This window comes from Anguilla rostrata, chromosome 2 (genome assembly GCF_018555375.3).
Source record: "Anguilla rostrata isolate EN2019 chromosome 2, ASM1855537v3, whole genome shotgun sequence".
In the NCBI taxonomy this organism is placed as follows: domain Eukaryota; kingdom Metazoa; phylum Chordata; class Actinopteri; order Anguilliformes; family Anguillidae; genus Anguilla; species Anguilla rostrata.
In genome coordinates, this window is record NC_057934.1 from 3,469,589 (window position 1) to 3,493,731 (window position 24,143).

At 42.1% G+C, this 24,143-nt stretch overlaps 1 protein-coding gene and 1 long non-coding RNA gene across 2 annotated transcripts in view; both read left to right on the forward strand.

Moving 5' to 3' along the window:
* The first annotated feature begins 2,299 nt into the window (after window positions 1–2,299).
* LOC135243944 (uncharacterized) overlaps window positions 2,300–24,143 on the forward strand; it is a 43,633-nt gene continuing 21,789 nt past the window's right edge. Inside the window, exon 1 of the long non-coding RNA XR_010326857.1 lies at window positions 2,300–2,383. This is a non-coding gene — a long non-coding RNA (uncharacterized LOC135243944). The remainder of the gene's footprint in view (window positions 2,384–24,143) is intronic.
* LOC135249137 (ribonuclease inhibitor-like) lies at window positions 3,473–24,141 on the forward strand. Its single transcript, XM_064324435.1, has 4 exons — window positions 3,473–5,436; window positions 18,916–19,089; window positions 22,003–22,176; window positions 23,976–24,141. Exons 1-4 carry the CDS (start codon window positions 5,405–5,407, stop codon window positions 24,139–24,141), a joined length of 546 nt encoding a protein of 181 aa, XP_064180505.1. The 5' UTR covers window positions 3,473–5,404.

Genomic DNA, 24,143 nt, shown 5'->3' on the forward strand with positions numbered 1-24,143 from the left:
TTTAAGACCCCCAGCACTGATCAGTGACTGTCCAGTCCTTTCACAGACACTGACACAGGCAGCATTATGATGATGTCAGTCTATCTACTGCTGGTGATGCTTGGACTCCTTGCACAGGGTAAGAAAGATGGATCAAATTTAACTTGGAATTTTGGTGGTAGTTCACATTTTCTTTGATTACTTTTAAAATAAATTATTTTTTTTAACAAGAGTTACCAGTGTTGTCAAAGTTGCGAGAATATTGTATGTTACTTACGAAGATTTATCTGCATAGACTAATGTGAATTGACATCCATTTTCATTTTTTTCTATTTCAGGATCACTGGCAGATATAGTCCTGACTCAGGATCCAGCACCTCGGCCTTTTGAGCAGGGAGACACTGTCTCTATCAGCTGTACAGCCAATGAGGTTTTGAGCACCTACCTCCACTGGTACCTGCAGAAACCTGGTCAGGCTCCTAAACTTCTGATTTATGATGACACAAATCGCCAGACTGGGACTCCTGATCGTTTTAGTGGGAGTATATCTGGGACTCAGTACACACTGAAAATCACTGGAGTCCAGACTGAAGATGCAGGAGATTATTACTGTCAGAGTTATCACAGTGATAGCGTGGTGTTCACACAGTGTTAGAGAGCCGTACAAAAACCTCCCTCAGTCAGACTGCACAGAGACTGCACTGCTGCAGCTGGGACCTACTGCAGGTGCTGAGGGGGGAGGCACTGATCTGGGACAGCAGTACTGCCAGCTGGGCTGTAGGGGGCGGCAATGAGCCATAGCTCTGAATACACACCTCTCTGTGCTGAGGAGGAGCTGCTCTGTGTCACACACACTGTACCCATAGCAGTGCAGCAGCTGAACCACACACACACTTCTGTACCACAACATCACAGGCATCACACAGTACATCAGCTCACAAGCAGCAATCATCTCCATATTGCTCTGGAGTTCAGACTAATGCAGAGGATGCAAACATTCTCCTAGAGGTAGAATGATTGGGGTTTAAAATGAATTGCTTCCTGAAAAGTTATTATGACTATGTATTCAATACATACATGATAATTTATTATTAATGGTGCGTCTATTCTGGTGAAATCCTGGTTTCATCGCAGCTGTGCTCGGCTGAATCATAGTATCAGATTTTACTGTTATCTGAGGTATCATTTCTTTCATTTACATAATTATCATTTCAGTAATAATCTGTGAAAAATTGTCATGGTGTAATAGAATCGCACAAACAAGTGAATACGAAGCATTTTTCCTACGGCGTTATCCAAGCTTTAATGTATCAAATATTATTATTATTCATCACCGTTTGAGAATTTTACTTCAGACAAAACAGCATGCACATAATTCCATAACAAATTCTCTGATATAAGATTAGAGATTTTTTTAAGTTGACATATATCGAGCAGTTGCACAAGCATCCATCATATTTCAGGCATGGACTCAGTACTGGATTAGTATTACCAGAACACGTTTGATTTCAGTGAGAAAAAGTAGCATTGTGTGCATAACATTTTTAAACAGTGGGTATGTAAAGCCAACAGATATATCTGATTCACACAGGATTAAAATCATGAATACCAGTAAAGCAGTCATGATGGAGTACCTCTCCTTGTTGAGCGGGAGATGAGAGTGATCTGCCTGTGTGACTACAGGATGCATAAGGGGCCTTTCACACACCATACAGACTGTGATAACTGCATCACTCCCTTTATAACCCACTGAGTTACTGCAGTAATTTTTTAAGATAAATGTAATGATTTAGCTCAAAGATGAAGGATGAACATGGAATGCGCATTGCTGGTAGCATTATTTATCATGCAATTTAAAATCTGAGAATGAGTGAAATCAGGTAGCATTCAAAATAATTCAGAATTTCACTTTTCATTGATTCCAGATGTATATACTTCAACTGAATTAATCCCAGTGCCTGACTGATGTCTTTGTTGTTTCTTTATGGGAGTTTTGTAGAGTCAATCATAACATGCAAAGTGAATTTATTCAATTCATATTTTACTCAATGATAAGCCATATTCAGCCTGTCTGTCTTCACCAGTTATGCTTATAAAATCAGAAATTACAAAGCCAATAATAGTAATATTGACATTTAAACATTCAACAGGGTAAAAACAGCGCGTGTCCCAGCCCTCTATAGACCCACTGCTGTTCACACATCAGAGCTCCTCTAACTGTGTGTGACAGGATTAGTATAGAGGAAGAGGCTTTGCATACCTGCCCTGCCTCACTGCTCCACACACTTTAAGACCCCCAGTGCTGATCAGTGACTGTCCAGTCCTTTCACAGACACTGACACAGTCAGCATTATGATGATGTCAAACATTCTACTGCTGGTGATGCTGGGACTCCTTGTACAGGGTGAGAAAGATGCATCCTTTTTAATTTGGGATTTTGGTTATAGTTCACATTTTCTTTGATTTAAATTCACAAAACTAGTATTTTCAAGCAAATGATATTTACGCAGAAAACCTACAGAATGAACCACATTTTACGAGGTTCCCGTTGTGTTCCTTCACGTGTATTAACTGAACGCGCACTCCAACAGCAAGAAACAATTTTCATAAAACTTTTACATTAAGTTTTCGAAAGAATTACCCATTTGGTAAATATGTTCATTGCACTGGAAATTCCTCTGACTACAGATCATAAATCTGCAATGTAACAAAATTCTTCATATAATAATACGATCGTAATTAAAAATTAAAAATTAAAATAAACAAAATCTGATGGATTAAAACGGCCGGATTTCATAACCAACACAGACGATTAAGTCTATTAAGTAGGCCTACAGAGAAAGAGATGTTCGACTGGAAAAAGAAAAAAAAAAGGTTGCACCAGAACAATTATTTGCACTCGCACAAATGCTCCCAATTATATTTTGAGGTCGAACAGATTAAATTTCGGGAGCATATGCGACCAAAATGGTCGCAATTTCGAGCCCTGTTTGAGACATTGACAAAAATGTTAAACTATTCGAATTAAAATATGAGAGAATGTATCTAAGTGTGTCTGCCTGGTGTTTATTTGTTTTAGAGAGGCACCATATGTTTTCAGATGCAGACCTAATTTTACTTAGTGTTACAATAAATAATTTTAAATCGTCCCGCTGAGATAAAGTCATTTGTTTTGGTCATGGAAATTCAGTTAAAGGTTGTGGAGAAGTCATGGAAAAGTCATTGAAAATCATTGGTGAAAAAGTGTATGAACCCTGAAAGCCAAGCTCACCAGTTTGAACTTCTACAAATGTAAAAGACAGAGAAAGAAAACACACAGACACACAAAAACACACGTACATACATTATTATTTCTAACTACTTCTTGTCCTCGGGAGGTCTGGTGCCTGGAGACAGAGGGGCCCTGCTGCAAGGTCTAGCAATTTAAAGTTGTACAGACTTCTAGTTATGCTAGAGAAAACTCTCCTTTATTCAGTAGAGATGATCACAACACGCTTGCTCTTCAGCCATGGTGAAATTAGCATTTTGCTGTGTTTCCCTAAGGGACAGAAATGGGGTGATCTGATGGCAATAATGAAACCAAACCCAACCACACCCACAGAACCATTTATTCTGATCGAACCAGCCTCTTTTACAACTGTACCACAGTTGTGCTAGTGCCTGGAGTCAAGAAATTAATGAAATATCCAAATTCACCAGCGCCTTGCATTGCAGCTAGTGTTTGACAGTTGTGCTTTGACTGAGAAAATAGGGCCCCATTAAACATCTAATTTAATAACACAGGCTCAACTACATGATCAAAAACAAAATTAGACAGTCCTGGAAATGAAGTAAAAGATAATCATGAAAGAAATGAATGAAAGACAAAACAAAACCATAGCTTGTCTCTCCCACATTAAAACAACCTCAATTTGGGGAATTAGTTCTAGTTATGGCTGAACATGCCAAACTGTATGTGAATAAAATACAATCCTTGCTTTTAATTGTTGGTTTTAATAGTAAGAACAAATTTTGTTTAAATCCCAGCCATGTGTTTGAAAGAAGGGGTCCCCCTTCTCTTCCTGGTCTATGCATAATTAATTAATTATTTAATAATTAGAAAAGAATAAAAGAGAGACTTCTCTATGCCCCTTTTTATATTTTAGTTTTCAGTCGTTTGATAGGATACCACTTCCTTCCTACGTTATGATTAAAATAATGCAGAGTTTGGTTTGAGAGAGTTATGTTTGGTTATGAATTAAATGTTTGTGTTTCTGTGTTGAGAGACAGTCAGGCAGTAAATGCACAATGTTACAAGGCCAGTAGTACCACTCTTTATTCTGGTATAGGCTGACCCAGAATCTCCAACATAGTGCCTGTAGATTGAATATAGGAATGTCAAGGAATTGTAGGATATAATGGGTGCCAGAGTGAGGTCTTCTCAGGGAGCTGTTAAAGTGACCTCTAACCCCAGTGCCTGTTCTTGAGTTAATTCTGTGGCTCATCTCAGGCCAAAGCATGAACTGCACAGGGATTCTGAAGTTTCCTAGAGCCCAGAACAGGCTGAATGGTGTCTCCTTGGGCAGCGCCATCAAATGTATCACTATCTCAACAAAATAATCTCAAAGGTATCATTAACAGGAGTTCATACAGACCTTTGGAATACCTTGTTTCTCTACCTGGTCATATGTAACACCAGAAGAATGGACACACAGCTGGTTATATGTGAACAGATCACTTCCTTGTCTTTCTGCTTCTAAAGTGAATCTACAATTAACTGTATTTTGGATTGCAGTGCTGTGGGTAGTTTGTCACAGAAAACCATAACTAAAGAAACCAATTCACTGTCCTCTTTGGAAGATGTGCGTTATCATTTTGCATCTTTCCTTTTGGTGGTAGCTGTGCCAAGCATTCAACAGCTTTGCAAGTTAACTCACTGTCCACTTTGAAAGATGGCTGCTGCACTTCTGGAATGGGATTGGAGGGTTAAGCCCAGAGAAAAGATCATAGAAAAGGTAGATGGGCTCTTTGCCCCAATTCAGAGAACTTACAGAATAAGAAAAGGAGTCATTTGGGTCAGAATTACCTCTGTAGAACTGTCAGAGTTCAGTCCAGCAGGACGTCTAATTCTCAGCTCCAAAGTGCTGCAGTTGGAGAGTGTAGCACAGACATCTTCCTCAGAACACCATCAACCTTAAAATCCTCAGGTTCACTCTTCATCGCTAAACACTATCATTTGTATCATTTAACATATATTTTTATGTATATCTAATATAATTATAATATATAAACCATTCTTTGCAGACTGAACAGCTGTGACCTCACAGTGAAGTCCTGTGATATTGTGGCCTCAGCTCTCCAGTCATCAAACTCACCCCTGACAGATCTGGACCTCAGCTACAGTAACCTGGGAGATTCAGGAGTGGAGCTGCTCTGTGCTGGACTGATGAGTCCAAACTGTAAACTGCAGAGACTGGGGTGAGTAGTGCTGTGTACTGTGTGACATTAACTAAATAGCATTACTGATTATGGCCAATGTAAGGGTTTGAATTTCAGCACAGGCAAGCATAATTTCCTGACTCCATTTATTTTCAAAACCTCTAACCTGAATATTTGTGTGAATACAATTTTGCATGTCAGATTATTGGTGTGATTATCAGACTGAGGTGTGATCATATGAAATGATGGGTAGCTTGACCCTGTATCCTGGAGAGAGAGACTAGCTGCTGCTGCCAGGCATTCATCAAAGTGTTCTCTGACATTAAGATCTTAAATCCTGGGAGGTAAATATCCTGCTCACCCAGGAATCTAAAACCAACAACTATCCCTGGGATTAATCTAATTAAGATTTACCCCATTTGGATAGCGAGATATATAAATATATAAATATCACAAGGCATGACCTCTGTATTATTCTATTAAATAACATTTGACTGACCCTATCAGCTATCTTAGAGGAGTTGCATATCCTGCTAGTGAAACTAACAATATGCCCAGTGAGTACCTCAGTAAGGGTGTTACCCCAAAACTTTAAGTTACTGTCGCTACCCTGGTTTTCCGAAACACAGAGTAGAGAGATCCACGTATGGGGAATGACATCCGGTCATCCAGTTGCACCAAGTCTGGCTCTGACAGCCAGTAGCGCATTCAATGCTACAGGAGACTACTGCCCTCCTGGAAGAACATATGGGACACTGCAGTGCTACTACTCTTCATATTCACTTCTCATGCGCGGCAAGCAGGGCAGTCTTGGTGGATCTCTCCACCGGGGTTACAACTGTAACCTAAAGTTCTCTTTCATCATCTCGTGTTTGAGATCCACCTATGGGGAGATATAGACAGCTCCCAGAATGCCTTATGCTGACAGCTGAGATGCTGTCAGGTCAGCAAAGGATGCCTCCTCCCCTGAGGGGAGGGTGGTGTCTGGCACATCCCATGTAGGGAAATACTAAAGACATTCCACTGCCCAAAGCTATAGCCAGGGCCATGAACAATTTGAAGTAATAAAACCCATAGCAGATGAGGGGAGGTGTGTGCGCCTCACACAGAGCTCACCCCCAGAACGGAGTGGGCTACCGACCTCCTGGTGACGTTCAGGCGGTAGAACCTAGCAACAGTATCTGGAGAAACCCAGCCTGCGGCTGAATAAAAATCCTGCAAGGAGACCCCATGAATAGGGCCCACGATGCAGCCATGCCCCTCGCAGAATGAGCCCTCAGGCCCAAGGGGGGCATTATCCTCTTTGAATCATATGCCATAACAATAGTTTCCACAAGCCAGTGGGACAGCCGCTGCTTAGGGATACTTTTCCTTTGCAGGCAGGGGCCCAGGTGACTAAGAGCTGGTCACTCTTTCTAAAAGCCTTAATCTTTGCCATATACTTGTGGAGAACACACACAGGACACAGCATATGCAGCTCTTCAGAGGAGAAAGGTGGTGGGTGAAAAGCGGCAAGCTCCAACTCCTCACATGTGAAAGCAGGGAAGCTTTTAGGCATAAAGGCTGCATTGAGCTTAAGAAAAAGCCTGAGCATCTTAGGGGAGAATTTTGTGCATGAGAGATGCACTGAGAGCGCATGGAGGTCACCAGCTCACTTAGCTGAGGCTAGTGCAAGCAGCAACGCTGTCTGGAGAGACAACAATTTTAAATCTCATGTATAGGCTCAAATGGCCTTAGAGACAGAGCCTCCACTTCAGTGATAAATCCCAAGGGGAAATGAGCTTTTTAGCAACAGGCAGAGAACAGTGATTCATGAACCTGTGAATGAGGGGGTGCTGCCCCACTGCATAGTCTCTGAAACCAACATGACAAGCAGTGATAGCTGCCAGGTAGACCTTAATGGTAGGAAAGGATTTCTCTTTATCCATAAGGTTCTGTGAAAAGCACAGCACGTCAGTAACAGAGCTCTGGTAAGGCACTGACTGACGAGAGGCACACCATCTTTAAAACAGCTGACACTTAATGTCATAAAGTGACCTGGTGGAGGGTGCTCTCGTGCTCTGGATGGTTGCAGCCACGTGAGGGGGAAGCCCTAATGTGTTGAGGTTATGCCTCTCACGGGCCAAGCCCATAGAGCTACTCGCTCAGGGCAGGGGTGGTGTATTTCCCCGTTCACCTGAGACAGGAGGTCCGTGCGGAGCGGGAGTGTGCATGGCTGTACATAAAGGAGAGGCATAATCACTGCAGTAACATTTCCACAATCTGGGGATGGAGACAACGTTCCCCATACAGTGGGTTTCTCCTTGACAGCAGATCAGCGCTCGTGTTCAGAATTCCTGGAACATCAATCAATCAATCAAATTTTATTTGTATAGCGTATTTCACAGCAATTGTCACAATACGTTTCACAGACAACCCTGGCCTAGACCCCCACAGGAGCAAGCCTAAAGCAACATGGGTCACGCGTAACCACAGAAAGTGATGGCTGCTCCAGACCAGCAGTCTGTGGGCTAGACCATGGAGCTGGAGGGAGCGCATGCCACCTTGGTGATTTACATATGCTACCGCAGTCATTATCGCAGAGTACGAGCACATGATGTCCCCTTAGACAGGGAAGAAAATATCTGAGAGCTGTCCATATAGTTAATAGCTAAAAGAAAATTGATTCACCATGTAACCCTCCTGAGACCCCCCACCCCAGAGAGGGATGTGTCTGTCCTTTTTTTCCGTATGAAAACGATCCTGAGAGGTGTGCCCTGAGTGTAAAAGTCTGTGTTTTCACAGTGACGCAGAGTTGCTGAGTGCTTGTGTGTCACTGTGAGACGGTGATGGAGATCGCACACAGGGCTGAGGTGGAGGGATGAAATCCACCTCATAAAGCCCCTCATTCTTAACAGCCCCAGTGGCAAAACCTGAGAGGCTGGCACCATCAGCCCCTGTAGTCTGAGGCATGTGTGATACTGTACTCTCGAGCCGGGCTTGAACTGAGAGAGACATACTCTGGGAGATAAAATGCAGTCCGCTGATAGGCAAGCTCACATGGATACAGAGTATAAATCCACTCCCAAGAACGTTACACTCCAGGATGGGGAGAGATTGCTCTGAAACCAAGAGACATCAGATGCGTCAGACCTCGCTGAGTGTCCTGCACAATTCTGGGTTTTGAATTGGCAATAATCAGACAATCGTCTGTACAAGTCAGTATTCTGAGCTTCATTAGTCTTAATGGAGCCAGACCCGCCTCTACACAAATACAGAACACCCATGGACTCAGGGAAAGGCCGAAGAGTAGAACTGTGTATTTGTAGCAAACACTGCGATGGGCGAAGCGGAGGAATTTTGTGTGAGGGGGATAAATGCTTACGTGGAAGAAGGCATCTTTCAGATTTACTGATGTGAAGTAGTGATGTTAAATTAATCAATTAACTGTTAATTCTTAATAAGAATGTTGATTCATGAATTTCTATAGATTAAACATTTAAATGTCAATACACTATTTCAATGAATAACCTAATGTTGGTGATTTGATTTCAAATTAAAGAGACGTTTCTAAAAAAATTTAATTAGAGAGTCATGGTTCCCTCGACTGGCAGCATTAGTGAAACGTTATTGGTCCATTCCTGGAACATCAGTGCCATCTGAGCACGTCTTCTCAGCTGCTGGTCTCACCTTCAGCAGACTGCTCTCCAGACTGACCCCAAAGCACATAGACATGCTCATACTCCTTAACAAAAATGCTTAAGTATTAAGTTAAGCATATTTTAAGTCATTCTTTTTATAGACTATGGAGTAGATTTAAATCTAATCAGTTAATCATTATTAATCAATTTTTGGGTGCGAACGATTGATTAAAAGAATTGCACAACATTTTCCAATGTGAAAGAGTGCTGTATGTTAACATTTTGAAATTATATTGCCTCAAATGTTTGTTTAACACTGAGATCCAAAATAGGAAGTTGAGAACCGTCCTTCTTTGGGTGCTGAAAAAAAGGAAAATAAAAACTATGTTGGGTTTGATCTCTGGGAACCACACATATTTCCCCTTTTTGTAAGAGGGAAGGAATTTATTCCTCTTGAACATGGAAGCACTCTCTTGTGTTTGAGAGTAAATGACTCTGTTGAAATGGGGGGGTCACTCTGAACTGGAGTCTGTAGCCCTTGGCTATTGTCTGTAGCCCTTGGCTATAGTAGCGCTGCAGTGTTCTATGTGCTCTTCCAGGAGGGCAGTAGCTTCCTTTAGCATTGGACGCGCTACTGTCTGTGAAAGCCTGACTTAGTGCATTTGGATGCTTCTATGGAGGTCTGGACTGGATGTCATTCCCTAAAGTTGGCTTTCAAACACAAGATGATGGAAGAGAAGTTTATTTATGGCACCAATGCAGTGATTTGTTCAAGCAGAGATGCACACTTCAGTCAGTGTGTAAGTAAGCCACGTACTTTGGATGCACTGTAAGACAAAGAGTACTTTATCATATGTCAAAATATGAGAGTTGCCAATAACCATGAATAGAAAGCTTTAACAGTATTAAGAAGCAATCATTTTATTTACAAGACATGGTAAGATGGACTGGACACTATGCTATAAGAGAGGAAAGGACATGCACCTGAAGAGATTGTAAGATAAAGAAAAGGAACACAATGAAATTGTGAAGCATACCAAAAATGCTTTTTATGTAAACACTTTGGATAATGAAGTAAATTGTTTGAGCTTCCCTTAAATGCTATCCAGAGAACATCTCCCACAATCCACACTAGTTTACATTTAACAAAATGAAGGCCCCCTTCTACAGGGACAGGGGTGCTGCATGGTAATTATACTGACAGTAAATAAGGGACTTTGTACTACTGGTGTGCCCTAATGATTAAATCATTCCTGTATGTGTTGCATGTCCTCCTGCAATGGTTTACAGTGATGGTCCTTCTATGGACTGTTTTATACTTCTGTGTAGTCTGCATAGTTTGCATGATTTGCATTGTGTGTCATTTGCAACGGCAGAGCATTTATATGGCATGTTGTACAGGTACAGGTTATGATTTTCCACCCACTTACACATATCTTCAATTCCACATCTTTCATATCCTTTCATAAATTTTTATCACATCCATACTGTATGCTACGGGAACGAGGCACAGACGAGACAGACAGTGCTGGCAACATGCCTGTAGAGGACTTTTATTGTGACAGCGGTATCACAATGAATGAAGACGGGAAAAGTGAAACACAAGATGAGATCAGGCTACTCAAATGTTGGGGAAAGCAAAAGTGGTAGGGAAGTGCAGGTGGGTCCAAAATTCAGGCCATGAGGAGGGGCACATCCGAGTCTGCCACAAAAAAAAAAAAAAAACAAGATTCAGAGACTCTGTTAGGCACTCAGTGAGGGGAAAGCCAGCACACCCCTGGAGTGAGACCATGAGGCCTATATAGGGCCAGCAGCTACTCAGGCAAAGGGGAAAGTGGTGTGGAAAAAGCACTGGTATGCTGCCGGTGGCCTGACTGTATCTCAGGTCCAGGTCTGAGTGCGGAGTGGAGGTGCTGAAACTCAGCCCTGTCCCTCCGGCGCTGTCCAGGTCTGAGTGCGGAGTGGAGGTGCTGAAACTCAGCCCTGTCCCTCCGGCGCTGTCCAGGTCTGAGTGTGGAGTGGAGGTGCTGAAACTCAGCCCTGTCCCTCCGGCGCTGTCCAGGTCTGACATTAGTGGCACATTACAAGGGTTCTCAATGAAATTGAAAAGCTCCCTATACCCCACAACATCTTGAAATCTCCTTTTAAATTCATTTCTTATTTCCTCCCATATGCCTACAAATTCATCATAGTCAAAATGTTGCAGTAGATCAGGGTTAGCAGTTGTGCAGGCTCTTAGATTGGGAAAGTGAAGAAATTCTCTGTTGGGTATGAAGAGAGTGGTGATCTTGTGCTGGAAAGCAGTGACTGCTCTTAGCATGTTACCTGTGTGCTTCCCTTTTCCTTGGAGTTGGAGGTTAAGGGAGTTCAGCTGGGATGTGATGTCAGTAAGGAGTGTCAGCTGTAATATCCAGTGAGGGTCCTCAAGCTTTGGCTCAGCCCTCCCCTTGCTTGCAGGAAAATCACGGATGTGAGGAAGTTGAGTACAGAATCGTTCAAGCACCTGGCCACGCGATAGCCATCTCACTTCGTTGTGCATCACCAGATCCCTGTACTCTGCCTCGTATTCCTCCAGAAGTGAACTGAATGATTAAGTGCCCTGGCCTCGATAAAGTTGACGACTCGCACAATGAGCTGCATCACATTCTTTAGCTCTTGGTTTTTAAGTTTTGACACCAATGCCTCCTGATGAATTATACAGTGAAAGGAGACAAGCTTGGGAATGCTGTCTTCCTTTTCCATCAGTCCGATAAGTCCCTTCTCCTTCCCTCTCATGCTTGGAGCTCCGTTTCGACCAGTCGATTTGTTTCCCTGCAAAAAAGTTCATCAGTGCTTGAAAAACGTCTTCCACTCTGGTCTGTCCATGAAGTGGTAACAGACATAACAGCTCCTCCCGAAATTCGTCCTTTTGAATAAAGCGAACCCACACACACAATTGCGCCATGTCACTTATATCCGTGCTCTCATCGAGTGCAATGCTGTAACATGGTGCCGCTGCAAGATCTGCAATTAGCTGTTCCTGGATATCTTTCCCAATAAACTCGATTCTCCTCATTAATGTTGAATCTGAAAGCTGCAGTGCATGTACTTGCTTTATTATTGCGTCCTTATTGGTGAAGTCACAGTGCATTATCTCAGCTCATTTCAAAAAGCATTGTTTAACAATTTTAGCATCCGTAAAGCCTTTTTATGCCTAGCTAAAATCCATGCGTTCTCGTAAGTGCATTCGGTTGATTTCTTGGCAACAGAGACTGATCTCGCCATCATTTTTTGCTGTTCAGTCAGAGTCTGTGTCAACTGTTTAATTTTATTAGTCCTCAAGTTGCTACCTGGCGGGTACAACATGTTACTTAGCGTGAAAAGCACTAAAGTGGCGTTCAAGGTTAGACCGTTTACAATGGGCACTAGTCTTCTGGCAAATTAGGCAGAATGGAGTGGATTCGTATTGCACTCATCAGTCCATGTATCCTGAAATGTTCAGTGTTCGTCCTGAATTGATCGCACCTTTTTCTTTGCTGGTGCAGCATCAGTGTCTTGGGCTTCTCGGCCAAACTGATCTGCATTTCTCCATTCTTTTCTCACGTTGCTCTTTCTCCTCGGGCCTGTTTCTAACTCCGTCACCGTCAGCTAATGAAGAATCACTTTTCTCGTTCTGCTTTTTTCTAATAATAAATCTGTCGATTTTGAGTGGGGTGGAGGACGAGACAATATTTGATATAACCTTACGACGTACGGCATTATGGAATATCTAATTTAGGTTTACGTGCTAAACTTGCAAAACCATTCGCAAATGCAAAGTGTTAGGATTATTTTGCCCTTCTCCGTGGAGTAAAATGCAGGACGATGAAGAACACGCTGACGACGTCTCCTCAGAGAATTTGATGTTTATTACAATGTGCAAGGGAGAGACAAACTTGGAACATTCGGGTAGTGCACCAAGCAAGTCTCTGCCGATCACGCTGTGTGGTGTCTTGATATGCAGTCCGTGGTCATACACGTCAAAAGATTGAGTTAAATGGCGGGCCGGAGACAAATGGTCCTGTCCCTCCCTGGGAACCCTCACAGCCATTTAGCAAAGGAATGTGACATCCTTGCTGCAGACGCTAGAGGTGTTATACTGAGACACACTACAGAGGTGCTAGACACAGTGGCATGCAAACTACAGACACAGTAATGGAAGAAACGGAAACACAATACACTACATATAATATATAAATGCTAGTAAATAAAACTGGGAACCTATCCGTCCCCCATTTTGTATTTGGAAATATGGTGTCAAACGCCATATTCCCCATAACCTATTCAGGCCTGTACCCCCAGCGAGCAATCACGTGGCGACAGTGGCAAGGAAAAACTCCCCTGGGGTTAAGGGGAGAAACCTTCAGAGGAACCAAGGCTCAGCGGGGGTAACCCATCCTCCTCGGGTTGGCCTGTGTACAGTTCTGGTGGGAAAATCAATTCCTCACAATTACAGAATGATTCACGTTTTCTAACATGTCACCGTGCCATACATTCTTCTGAACGGTCCTTAGTTTGCGGTATATGCTAATTACCAGGAAAAATGGAAATGTTAAATACACACACACATTGGGAGAAAATTACCCATACAATACATACAAACAACCTCACCCCCAAGGGACAGTAATTACTACCTTTTAGCCATTGGGTCACAGTTGTTGCCTTTTAGCTGCGTTGTGATATTAGGGTTCAACACCCAGCTATCAAGTGCTGAACAGAGATGTTAGTGGTGACATCAGAAGTGACTAGAACAGAGCTGATAGTGGTCAAAGTGTCAGTTGGATTAGTGCAGTTGGAAGTGTTAGGCATTGCGCAAAGAGTAGTTTGGTTAGAAAGTAGTCCTCCTTTTGTCACCAATATTGTGCCTGTTGCTAACAGGTATCAGTCCAATCTCAATTACTGATTTTATTTGCTGTGGACCCAGTGGCTCTCTCCCATCATGCACTATCCCTATGTTTCCTAATTATATCTAATATATATAATTTTGTTACAAAGAAACTTAAGCTAACCTGAAGCGTTTTACACCAGTGATTAATGATTATGTGAGAGTGTCTGATTGATACAGCCACTAGGGCAGGCAGAGGCTCTATTTCAGAGGAATTCAAAATTTAGGTCCACTATACAATTTAGGGCATGTGCCAGGCTTCTCTGGAGGGCTGCATGTGCCTCACCTCTTAGCTGAAGGGTGTATCTGTATGTGGCCTTCCGAGTGGGAAAACTATCTTCCTCCAGTCCTGCAGCATTTTTATCCTAATTAATATAAAACTTTTCCAATACTTTAATTGCCTTCTCCAAACCTGTTCCTGTATCAACCACCAACCCATATCAGACTGTATACAACATTACAATACCATGAAAAAAATGTTCAACATTATAACATTAATGACAAAAATAATAGCTGTGAGGCCATCCTGGATCCAACTGCAGCCTGCAGGGTTGGTGCACATTCCTGTACTGTGGAAACGTGTGTCTGAATGGAGGCATGCAGAGAGAGATAGCCCCCAGGGGCTATAAGGGTAGACAGGGATTATTGTGCCCCATGTTGGGTCTCACCCTTGTATTTCCTTAACCATTTAATGCAAAACCACACCGGAGTTCTGGTCACTGGAAGCAGCTAATGGAATCGTGAGCATGTGTGGTCCAGACCAAATTTGGATTAAATGTCTTCTGACATTTCTTCTAGCCTGGATGCAGCCACTCTGTGCAGCCAGAACGCGAAACTCGGTCGCGTACTACGCCACTGTATACGACCCCTGGCATATGCTCCACAGTCTTAACCCTGCCTCCTGCCTGGACAGGGGAGCCTGTCCTACGGCAGGGCTGGTCCCGGAGGGCTTACCCAAGACCACCGGCTTGCTCCACACCAGTGGAATACTGAACAAAAAAAAAAAAAAAAAAACACAGGGAGGAAAAAAGGGGGGGAAAAAACTGCTGGGTCCAGAGCTGGCTGGTTCCTTATGTCAGGGATTCGGGGGGTTGGACCCAGGCGCAGAGTGAAAAAACACGGGAGACTCCAAAAGGGAAATTCAAACAAAGACTTTACTAAATAACAAACAGGGAACAAACAAAAGGCCACAAGGGGCAAAACCATAAACACAAAAAGATTCTTAAGCACTGAAAAAAAAAAAAAAACTGAACATAGGCAGGGGGAACACAGGCAGGACAGAATACGGGCAGGACAGAATACACACAAGCAGGAATGCAGGCCGAAACACAAACAGAAACAAAGCCAGAAACACACAACGCACAAGCAGGACCGAAGCGGGCAGAATACACACATTCAGAGACGAACACAAGGATCCAGCACCTGAGTCAAGGGGACAAAGAACTTAAATAGACAGGGGTAACAAGACACAGGTGAAGTCAAAGAACAATCAAACCAGAAAAGGAGGAGATAAGACACAGGTGGGCACAATGATAGAATAATTAAAACCAATAATACAATTAACACGGGGTGGGAGAACAAACTGAAACACAAACTTTCCCCAAAAGGAGAAAAAAAACAGAAACAGAAAATACAGAATCCTTGACAGTTTCAACTACTCAATTTCATAATTTCTCCTCATTTCTCTCATACTATTGTTATTTTATCATATGCAAAGCTTGCTGGGACACATGCGTCTTCTCCTATTCTCCACTATAAAGTCTTTCGGTTCTACTGAGGTCACTGACCTAGCTTAGGAGAACAGAGAAAAGGACTCGTACAGGCAGATAAGCCTATCAAAATGCCTTATAAACCTTACAAACACTAAAAGTGCATCTCCACGAAATTACAGAAAACGGAGCAGGACAGAAGGGCACACAAGTTGTGACCTAGGGAGCTCTAATTCTACAGGCTCGCTGATAATTTTGTCAATCAAGGCTCGTTGAATGGCCGTCAAATCCGTGAGTACATACACCGGCCATATTTCAGCTGCGTTTCTGATGCGTTTACACTTATGCCACCGCACCCTTTGTCACAGCCACTGTTTTACATATATAGCAAAGCGAAACTGCTAAACGGTACACGCTCATCAGACTGTACAAATTCACACAAGGATAGCCATAATCCACAACTGTTTCTTAAAGGGTCGCTTCGCATTTCTCACTTTCTCATAACAAAACGTTTTGCAAAAAGAAATGATGTCTCATAAAAAACACGTTTTCAATGTACAAAAATGCCAAGCTACTCACACATACAAGGCATACACCATCTATAACTCGTTCATTCCAACTGGAAAAATCTAGGCCTGCCATTAAAAGTATTGATATCAAAATGACACGAAGTTACTGTACTACAAACAATATAGGCTATCTTGCCTCATCGAAATTAAATAAGCTGTATTTCAAAGCAGTGCTACCCAATGTTTCCTCAGTTGTTTCAAGTCACTTGGCCCTGTGTTTTTTAATCTTACCATTTTACAATGTCATTCAAACTTTGTGTGAGATCAAAGTGTGAAATATTTCTAATTGCCTTGTGCAACACATTTAAATTCATGTATAAAACTGCTGGTGAATAACTACAGGAAGCCTATTCCTCCAGAAAATATATGTTTATACTTGCTTGTCAACTTCATTTTACTAAATATACAAGTTCTTCTATATTTGCTACTAACTATAAATACATATTGTACATACATACATAGAAAACTTCTTTATCCCCAAGGGGACATTTCCCTCGCAGCATGTTACATTCACATTTATGAACAGATATTTATACCAAGAAACATACAATCATTCACGCAACAGAAAGGCTTAGCAGCTAAATACATACATACCAATACAAATTGGACATATAGACGCCTATCAATCTGGACTCTCATAAACCCATCCACACATATGTTTGCCTGTCCATCTACTGCATGCTTATATACACACAGGGCCAAGTGACTTGAAACAATTGAGGAAACATTGGGTAGCATTGCTTTGAAATACAGCTTATTTAATTTTGGTGAGGCAAGATAGCCTATATTGTTTGTAGTACAGTAACTTGGCGTCATTTTGATATCAATACTTTTAATGGCAGGCCTAGATTTTTCCAGTTGGAATGAATGAGTTATAGACAGTGTATGTTTTGTATGTGTGAGTAACTTGGCATTTTTGTATGTTGAAAATGTGTTTTTTATGAGATGTAATAAGTACACTGTCAGCTTTTAGATGGACCAGTCCTTGTCATAAATGAGTCTTCCCCCCCCCCCCCCCAACTTTCCACACCTCAACTTGGCATCATCCAATCAGGGCAAACATGCTCAAGCCATGCTGGCTTGTCACTTGATTCCACCAGGTTACTGTCAACTGACCTAAGAAAGAATTTGTCGATTTAATTTATAAATTTAATTTTCACTAATAATTGTTAAATTAAGTCATGTAAAATACATTTTATATGTAGGTTAAGTGAGGGGTTCTTGCACGCAATACCACTTGTGTTCAATATTCAGAGTGCTGAACATTTTAACAAGGGCATTGACTGAAAAATACTTGTCTGAGGGTGGCACTGTGGGTTTAAATCCGGCATCATACACCGTGACTACCCTGATAGGGACAAGAGCTGGACACAGGGAGATGCAGAAATTTTGGATATCTCTAGTGTTTTATTGGGGTAGCGAGAGAGAGCGCAAACACAAACAAACACAAATGAAAAACCTTTGCCCATCACCCTCACAGGATCTGGGCAAAAACAATAAACTAAAATAACAAAGACAAAATAAATGAAATTATACGAGCGCTTTTCAGCGTTTTCTCTGGTCTGTACGTGCTCTCTCTCTCACCATCCCGGTCTCAGATGCCTACTGTGGAAAGAAGCACGCTTTTAACTCCTGGTTGATTCGTAACATCATGCAGGTGTGTGTCTGCTTAAACAGTAGGCATGGTCCTCTAATTGCCCTGAATTTCTCCCGCAAACCGAGCACTGTCACATCCGGCCTGGGCCTTTCTGTGTGGCGAATGGCCTTTCTTTTGCATGTTCTCCCCATGTCCACGTGGGTTTCCTCCGGGTACTCCGGTTTCCTCCCACAGTCCAAAGACATGCAGGTAGGCTAATTGAAGACAGTAAAGTGCCCATAGGTATGAGAGTGTGAGTGTGCCCTGCGATAGATTGGTAGCCTGTCCAGCCCAATGCACACTGGGATAGGCTCCAGCACTCCTCGCAACCCTGTCCCGGATAAGCGGGTATAGATAATCGATGGATGATGGATGGATGTCACTTGTCCAACAGTGCCTCCTGGAGTTTTACATGCATTATTGAAATGGAGTGATCTTTGTCTGCAACATGTTACGTATGCATGTAAATACACTGTTGTCTGAGCTTTAATCACAATATAGACCGCTGCTGGGTATGTACAGCCTGTTCCCTGCTTATTCCTGTATTTTAATGTATAAACACAATGTGCAGATGTTCCCCTGTCATACAGTACTGCACTGCTGCCCTGCTCTCCCTGGGAGTATCGGGGCTCCCCCACTCCCTGACCACTGATCCCTTAGCAGTGTGCAGGACAAGGGGAGCCTAACTAGCTGGCTGGTAGCTGTCGGCTGCCTAGCATGAGGAACCGACTGCACACAAACCAGATTTGTGTCAACAACCATCTGTCTGTTCTGAGTTGAAAACTCTTTGGTTTTCCCCATGGTCATAGATTACAAAGGGATTTTGTATGTGTGCAACATATTTATACGCCGGTGATATAAGGAATGGTGAAAGGCAGCTATACAGTTTCTGGGGGCGGTTCTGGAGATCAAATAAAATAAAAAATTTCTTCAGATGCCACTGTTTAGTTTTATTTTAAATATTGTTTAGGGGTGCCAATAATATTGACCTCTATGCATTTGAGAAAACCGCTATTACTCAAGTCTTTTTTAAAGAATATTTTTATTATACTGAAAGTAAGTAGTTTCTCTTTCTTTGCAGACTGAACAGCTGCAACCTCACACGGAAGTCATGTGATATTATGGCCTCAGCTCTCCAGTCATCAAACTCACCCCTGAGAGATCTGGACCTCAGCTACAATAACCTGGGAGATTCAGGAGTGGAGCTGCTCTGTGCTGGACTGATGAGTCCAAACTGTAAACTACAGAGACTGGGGTGAGTACTGCTGTGTACTGTGTAATTTTAACTAAGTAGAATTTGTGATTATAGTTCTATTCAGTGAAATGTTAAAAAGCTCCTTCTCTCTCAGTTTACTCCTCTGTCCACTAGCATTCTTTCTTTGCCCATATATACCTTAATCCTCTATCACAGCAAGCAAATAAAAGCAGGATAAAACCTTATGAGGGTCACCAGGTTTGTCGTTCCTGAGCAGAATGTTAGGTTTCAATGGATTTTGTAGTATTCCGTCACAGTTGATGACTGGATGCTGAATGTCTGATTGACATGGTAATAGAATGACCACCTGTATAGTAAAATGTTTCAGGTCTGTCACACATTGCAGTCTTCATCCATCTCCATTATTCACTACCTGCTATGAACTCTAATGAAATCCATACATTTACCCCACTCTCTTTCACACCCTGACCTTTTGATGAAGGTGAGTTTTACTCCATCACACACCTGTGTGTTGCAGGATTGCGGTGTTTCTGAAGGGATTGTGAATAAAATGGTATTTTATTCTGCTGGTAAAGCCGGGCATTAACTCGCCGGCAGGGTATGTGTGTACATCTTGATGGGAGAGTGTCCATCTGAACTGTGAGCTGCTGTTTAGATGCAGTGTTACATCGTTTAGTTTAGTCATTCTTCTGTGTCCCAAGTTATAGTTTTGATATTATACCATTGTAAGCAGTCATGCTGTGTGGAATAGTCTGATTCAGAGAGCAATATTCTGGCTCTAGCTGATATCTGTCACGTAACGGGTAGGGGGGACCCAAACGCAGAGGGAAAAAAAAAAACACAAACTCAAAAAGGGAAAATTAACAGACTTTACTTACAGGACAGGCAAACAAGCAGGGAACAGAAAAGGCCACGATGGGCAAAAACACAAACTCAAAAAATATCTAATAAAACAGAAAACAACAGGAACTCAAAAACACAGGCAGGGCAGAACACAGGCAGGCAGAGTACAAGGGCAAACAAACACAAACAGGTCAAAACCGTAGGCAGGTACATACGGTCTGAAACACGTCGGAAACAAACACAAGGAACCAGCACCCGAGTCAAGAACAAAGAACTTAAATAGACAGGGGGTAACAAGACACAGGTGAACTCAAAAAACAATCAACCCAGAAAAGGAAGGGATAACAAGACACAGGTGGGAACAATGATAGAATAACGACACAACAATAATACAATTAACAGGGGGGAGCAGGACACAAAACAGAAGTGCCGCCATCTGGCGGCCCAACAAGGGAAACACAGACAGGAAAACACAGAACCATGACAGATATCATCTAAAGAATAACATCATTTTCAGGAATTTTTCTTAGATAAGTATTCTAATAACTTTCAAATGCCCCCACTTATTAAATTGTTTGTGTAGTTTAAATTACTCCACAAGGTCTACCAAACATGTTGATAAGGGGTTTTAAAAGAAAAAATGACTTAATACATCAGGCTTTTATTGTCATTGTTATTATCATTGTTACAATAATAATTAAATGTAACGTAATAATTAACCTGTTATATTCGCAAAAGCTGCGAGAATAAAATGAATGGGTGGATTATAGGGCAAGGACACGCAGAAAATAGGTGCAATGTGTGGAATTTTCAAAAGACACTTTTTAAAAATCTAGTGTCCCCCAGCAGTGACCATAATCAGTTGTGGTGTTCTCATACAGCCACTAGATGGCACTGCAGTGTAATTCCAGTTGATGCTGTAGTAAAGTTGCATTGCTGGGAGATCGCGCCAGATGAACTGAAGTGTAGCACAGCTCGTACATGGCTCCGGCACAGCTTCAGCTGTTAGCAGGTACAATATCGCAGGTCTGGCCAATAATATAATGACTGGTTATACAAAACCTTCATGTTATCTTATATACTGCTGTATATATTTGAGTTGTCTGTGACAGTAAGCTGCTTAGTTCCTCACTGGCTCCGCTAGCTAGGTTGGGTCATGAAGTAACGTTAAGGTAAGTTGGGCTGACTAGCTAGCTAACTCGTGCCTGTGAGTCAGCAAAAGCTGAACTTAGAACAAGGGCAACAAGTGTCAACTTGAGGGTCATGTTGTTTGATGAAAATGGTAAACAAATGATATTTGCAAAGTGTTAATAGTTATTATCAAATAATTGTGTTATGTAGCTGTAGTTCTAGATGTATTTTCAAAGAATGAACTAGCTGAGGTAACATTAAACAGCTCAGACCGAGCTGTCATCGCCATGGTAACCAACCGACCCTCCTAACGGCCACATTTTAAACAGCGTCGTCATGGTTACTGTCAGGTTACTTTGGGGAGAGGTAAATAAGGACGAGCGCAATTTTGTATTTAATGCGGTTTCATTTCACCTTGCTGAATATTTTAAAATTAATGTCAAAAACCCTGACAGACTGTATAATTAGTTGAACTTAAATTGTTTGATAACTTGATGGTTACAAGATTAGTAAGAAAATATTATGATAACAGATTTAGCTAATGGGTTCTACTTTTACATTAACAGTTATATTTACCTATTCATAGTGATGAATATTGAGCGTCTTTGAAATGTATAGATGCTTATGAACTGAAGAACATGTCAGGTAAGGTAAAGTGCATCACAAAAATGCTGTTTCTTGTGTTTGCAGATTAAATTAATATGTTAGCAAATCAGATAAGTTCATCACACGGAAAGGGTTATTAGAGCCCAGTAATTGCCTTATACTTTTGTGAATAGTCAGAATACTTTATGAACTTAATTTACACACCCCCCTCCCTGTTTTCGTGTGTACATCTCAGGAATGCGTAGGTACATATGTATCAACTGTCAAGGTGAACAATGTCACAAAGAATGTGTGTGTGCATGTGTATGTGTGTGTGTTTGTATGTGTGCGTGCGTGTTTCTGTGTGTTTGTGTGTGTGTGGTCTCTCCACAGGCTGGGTTGGTGTAATCTCACAGAGGGCTGCTGTGATGTTCTGGCCTCAGTCCTGCATTCTCCTCACTCAGAGCTGAGAGATCTGGAGCTCAGAGACAATGAGCTGCAGGATTCAGGAGTGAGAGCGCTCTCTGCTGGACTGGAGGACCCACACTGTAAACTGCAGAGACTGGGGTGAGTACAAACACACACCCCTTCAATAAATAAGAGCTACAATGTGACTAAATACAACACTGATGTCAGTGTTTCTAATGTGAAAACAGACACTCCACAGAACTGAAACAGCATGTTCCTGTTCTTCCTCTTGGTAGAATTTGACTCTACACAGATGAATGAAGAAAATGAATTAGTCCACACCTATTAAGTCAATCTTGACTGTGAGATAGCCATCCACACATATGTTCAGCCTGTCCATGTAGTCCATGCTTATACACACAGGGCCAAGTGACTTGAAAGAACTGAGGAAATATTGGGTAGCATTGCTTTGGAATATATCTTATTTAATTTCGGTGAGGCAAGATAGCCTATATTGTTTGTAGTACCGTAACTTGGCATCATTTTGATATCAATACTTTTGAGTAACTTGGCATTTTTGTACGTTGAAAACGTGTTTTTTATGAGATGTATTCTTACCGTGAAGAGTGCCTGACCCGCAACCGTAGTAATGTGTTAACACGGTGGCACAATTATATCGAGAAATACCATCTTTGGAAAAAACGCTTTATTCTGTAAACGCTCGTCAAACCCACTTCTATTTATAATGCCATCATAACGCAGAGTGTTTAAAATCATAAAGCCACATCTCCGCTTTTTTGTTTTAACATTAATTTTGATATGTCTCCTAAATGCCTTTTTATGTTCATTTGGCTTAAGGCGCTCCGCAAAATCACTTAGGCGCTGCGCCTAAGCCTTTCTGTGGTAGAGAAAACCCTGAATAAGTGCTGGATGGAGGTGTAACATGAGTGGCACAGGAGGTACATGTGTAGAAATATGGGGATTTAAGTGATAGAAATGATCTACAGAGTGGTGATAGTTAGTTAGTCCAGGTATAGTCTGAAGAGATGCATCTTCAGACCACGGCAGAAGATGGGTAGTGAGGGAGAGGTTCATAGAGGAACAGGGAGTTTGTTCCACCACTGGAGAGCTAGGGTGGAGAATCTCTGTGGTAGAGACAAGATAGAACCCTTTACCCGGATGGCAGGGGGTGCAAGGCAGTGGTCAAGTGGGCATATAGGATTTAATCATGTGCTGCAAGTAGACAAGAGCCATCCTGTTGGCTGCAGTGTAGGTGAGGGTCAGGACTTAGAACCTGAACCTGGCAGCAACTGGTAGCCAGTGGAGTGAGCTCAGCAGGGGAGTGACGTGGGAGAACTTGGGAAGGTTGAAGACAATTAATGTGTATAAGATGTGTAACACACTGGTATGTGTTTGGCACACACAGCCCTGTTAGTTTATATTAATGTGTTTAATGTGTGTAACTCACTGCTATGTGTTTGACACACACAGTCCTGTTAGTTTATATTAGTGTGTATAAGGTGTGTAACACACTGCCAGAGGTGGGTAACCTGGCTTCAAAGAGTAAAAAGACTGACCATGTATTTGCTCCACCACCATGCACTAAACCAGCTGATTCTAATTAGCATAACTCTTCAGCATGATGGGAGAACTAATTATTGTGATCAGCTGGTTTAGTGCATGGTGCTGGAGCAAATGCATGGTCAGTCTTTTTACTCTTTGAAGCCGGGTTACCCACCTCTGCACACTGCTATGTGTTTGACACACACAGTCCTGTTAGTTTATATTTATGTGTGTAAGGTGTGTAACACACTGCTATGTATTTGACACACACAGCCCTGTTAGTTTATATTAATGTGTTTAATGTGTGTAACACACTGCTATGTGTTTGACACACACAGTCCTGTTAGTTTATATTAATGTGTGTCAGGTGTGTGTGTGTGTCCTTCTCTCTGCAGGCTGTCAGGCTGTAGAGTCACACAGAGAGGCTGTGATTCTCTGGCTTCAGCTCTGTGTTCAAACCCCTCACACCTGAGAGAGCTGGACCTGAGATACAATCACCCTGGAGACTCAGGAGAGAGAGCCCTGTCTGCTGCTAAACTGGACACACTCACACTGCTATAAGT

Bases quoted from the DNA above. Each gene is read 5' to 3' on its own strand.
- LOC135249137 (XM_064324435.1), top strand. From the start codon at position 5,405: ATGAGTCCAAACTGTAAACTGCAGAGACTGGG. The intron at 5,437-18,915 runs GTGAGTAGTGCT...CTTTCTTTGCAG, and splicing joins TGTAAACTGCAGAGACTGGG to ACTGAACAGCTGCAACCTCA. The intron at 19,090-22,002 runs GTGAGTACTGCT...GTCTCTCCACAG, and splicing joins TGTAAACTACAGAGACTGGG to GCTGGGTTGGTGTAATCTCA.